Source organism: Mesoplodon densirostris, chromosome 5, assembly GCF_025265405.1.
Source record: "Mesoplodon densirostris isolate mMesDen1 chromosome 5, mMesDen1 primary haplotype, whole genome shotgun sequence".
NCBI classification, from domain to species: Eukaryota; Metazoa; Chordata; class Mammalia; order Artiodactyla; family Ziphiidae; genus Mesoplodon; species Mesoplodon densirostris.
In genome coordinates, this window is record NC_082665.1 from 128808856 (window position 1) to 128811504 (window position 2649).

The following is a 2649-nucleotide window of genomic DNA, read 5'->3' on the forward strand; positions in this document are numbered from 1 at the left end:
AATACTTAAGAATCCGCCTGCCAATGCAGGGGACATGGGTTCGAGCCCTGGTCCGGGAAGATCCCACAAGCCGTGGAGCAACTAAGCCCATGTGCCGTAACTCCTGACCCTGCACTCTAGAGCCCAAGAACCACGACTACTGAGCCTGCGTGCCACAACTACAGAAGCCCGTGTGCCTAGAGCCCGTGCTCCGCAACAAAGAGAAGCCACCGCAACGAGAAGCCTGTGCACCGCAGCGAAGACTAGCCCCCGCTCGCCGCAACTAGAGAAAGCCCGCAAGCAGCAACAAAGACCCAACGCAGCCAAAAATACATAAAAATAAAAAACTTTTTCAAAAACATGATCAGGGCTTCCCTGGTGGTGCAGTGGTTGAGGGTCCGCCTGCCGACGCAGGGAACACGGGTTCGTGCCCCGGTCCGGGAAGATCCTGCATGCCGCGGAGCGGTTGGCCCGTGAACCATGCCCACTGAGCCAGCACGTCTGGAGCCTGTGCTCCGAAATGGGAGAGGCCACAACAGTGAGAGGCCCGCGTACCGCAAAATAAATAAATAAAATAAAATAAAATAAAATGAAATAAATAAAGATCATTTTTTAAACCTCAGTAGAATGGTTGACATATAATAAATACTGAATAAAACAATTTAATTATACTAAGATTGTTTTAATTTTATAACAGCTTTTATCTTCAGGAAGCAACTGCCACAAATATTTTACTATTAAGACAGAACTTTACCTAAACATACATGAGTATTTTCCATTTACATCTGAAATGATAGGCCAAGCATTAAAGGAACTTCATGGAACATTTAGATAGGTCCGTTTTATGTTGCCAAGGGGGTGGTCTATTTGAGTGGTTTTTTTCTCTAGAATGCCTGAAATCAAAGGAAAATATTAACCTTAAAGGTGATTAATATTTAAAGTTCCATTTGCGGTGTATCTTTTTTTCTCTAAAAATGAAGGACACGAGTATTCTGGCCCCTGGAGGACTTTAACAGTAGCTTTCTACCAACCACAGCCCCGGCTGTTGGGCAGCACAGATACCGCGAGGTCTACGGGGCGGAGCCTTGGAGGGGGCGGAGCTTAGCGTGACATTTTGCGACTAGGATTCCACTGGCTTCACCTGTAACATCTCTCGCTGTCTGTTGCGTAGACGAATCGGCGTGACGAGCTGAAGATTCGAAGGCGCCAGCCCCAGCCCCGCGCCAGACGCCGTTCCCTTAGAAACCTGAACTGCAGGACCAACTGCAGGAGGCAGCCCCGGAGCTCCGAGGACTCGTCCCGTACCGCGCCGTCCTGCCGTCCCCGCATCGCGCCGCCCCGCCCCGGCTTGCCTCAGCCGTCGTTGAAACCCGTCACAGCGTGCAGGATCGAGCGCGGCCCTCGCCCTCTGCCAGGCCCCGGGGGCGCCGTCCGTCGGTCGAGGTCATGGGCAGCCGGTCCCGCAGCCCCAGTGCCTACCCTGCGGACTGGTGGGGACCGCAGACCGAAGGACCCGGCCCCGCCAAGCGCCGCCGAACGGAGGAGCCCGAGGGCCCCGAGTCCGAGTCCGAGTCCGAGGCGGCGCCCAGCCTGGACAACCTGACGGGACCTCCGGCCGCGGACGCGCTCACTTCCGTAGTGGTCCTGCCCGCCGGCTGTGCCCTGCACCTGCCCCTAGATGACGTCGACGTGCTGCTGGAGCCCGAGCCCACGTCCGTGCTGCAAGTGTCTCTCCGAGATCACACCCTCATGCTGGTCCCCGAGGCCCTCCTGGGCTGGGGCGTGGAAGGCCCGTGGGGACAGGGCCTGCAACGGGCCGCTTTCCTGAGCGCTCCAGGGGAGTACATGGCCCTGGAGCCGGGATTCTTCTGCGCAGCTGTCCCAGAGATCGCCCGCCAAGAAGAGGTCAACAGGGAGGAAGCAGATGCCGAGCTCCTGCCGCCTGGGATGGAGGCTGAAGCCGGCTCCGTCGCTGAGCTCCGCAGCATCACCGCAAGGGTGTCGGGACCCAGCGCGCAGGGCTTTGTCCCAGAGCCCTGTCCTTGGGCGCCCAATCCTAGTCCAGAGAAAGGCTCTCCTCACCACGACGACAACCTGGACATGCACCTTCTGGAGCCCTTTCCGGACTCACCACTCCAACCTCTACCTCCCTCTCCTATTCCGGGTCCTCACGAGCGCCCCCAACGCCCTTATGGTCCTAAGCGCAAGGCCCAGAGATGTCTGTTCCCCGAATGAACTCCACCCCGGTACACACACACACTGGAGGCCCAATGCATTTCCCGGCGTCTTTTACACTGAATGTCCTACAACCTGGAAATTAAGCATCTCGTGGGCCAACAACTCCTTTTCCCCTCCAGACTGGCTATAGTAGCAGGAGAAGTTATGTCAGGAAAAGAAAGCAGACTCTAGACCTCAGCTTTGAAATGGAAAATCTGCCCAGGGATACCGGACAGTGTGTGTTCAGATTTTAAACATCATTCTCAGGCCTATCCATTCCCGCTCGTTTGCATCAGTTATTTTCTCTCAAATTCTACTCTCTCCAGCACCATACCCTATTGCTACCCTATTTCTCCCCAAACCAATAAATAATTGGATTTCTCATGTTATATGTTTTCCCATGAATTTATAAAGATTTTTAGCCATGGCTTTTCTCTTTCTTGGTGTTTTGAG

General features: G+C 54.8%; 1 protein-coding gene across 1 annotated transcript; it reads left to right on the top strand.

The window, feature by feature from the left end:
- The first annotated feature begins 1425 nt into the window (after positions 1-1425).
- LOC132490551 (proline-rich protein 23C-like) lies at positions 1426-2214 on the top strand. The gene has a single exon (XM_060098877.1). It carries the CDS (start codon positions 1426-1428, stop codon positions 2212-2214), a length of 789 nt encoding a protein of 262 aa, XP_059954860.1.
- The last annotated feature ends 435 nt before the right edge of the window (positions 2215-2649 follow it).

What these genes read in the sequence shown, in the direction of transcription:
- LOC132490551 (XM_060098877.1), top strand. Translation starts at nt 1,426, where the DNA reads ATGGGCAGCCGGTCCCGCAGCCCCAGTGCCTACCCTGCGGACTGGTGG.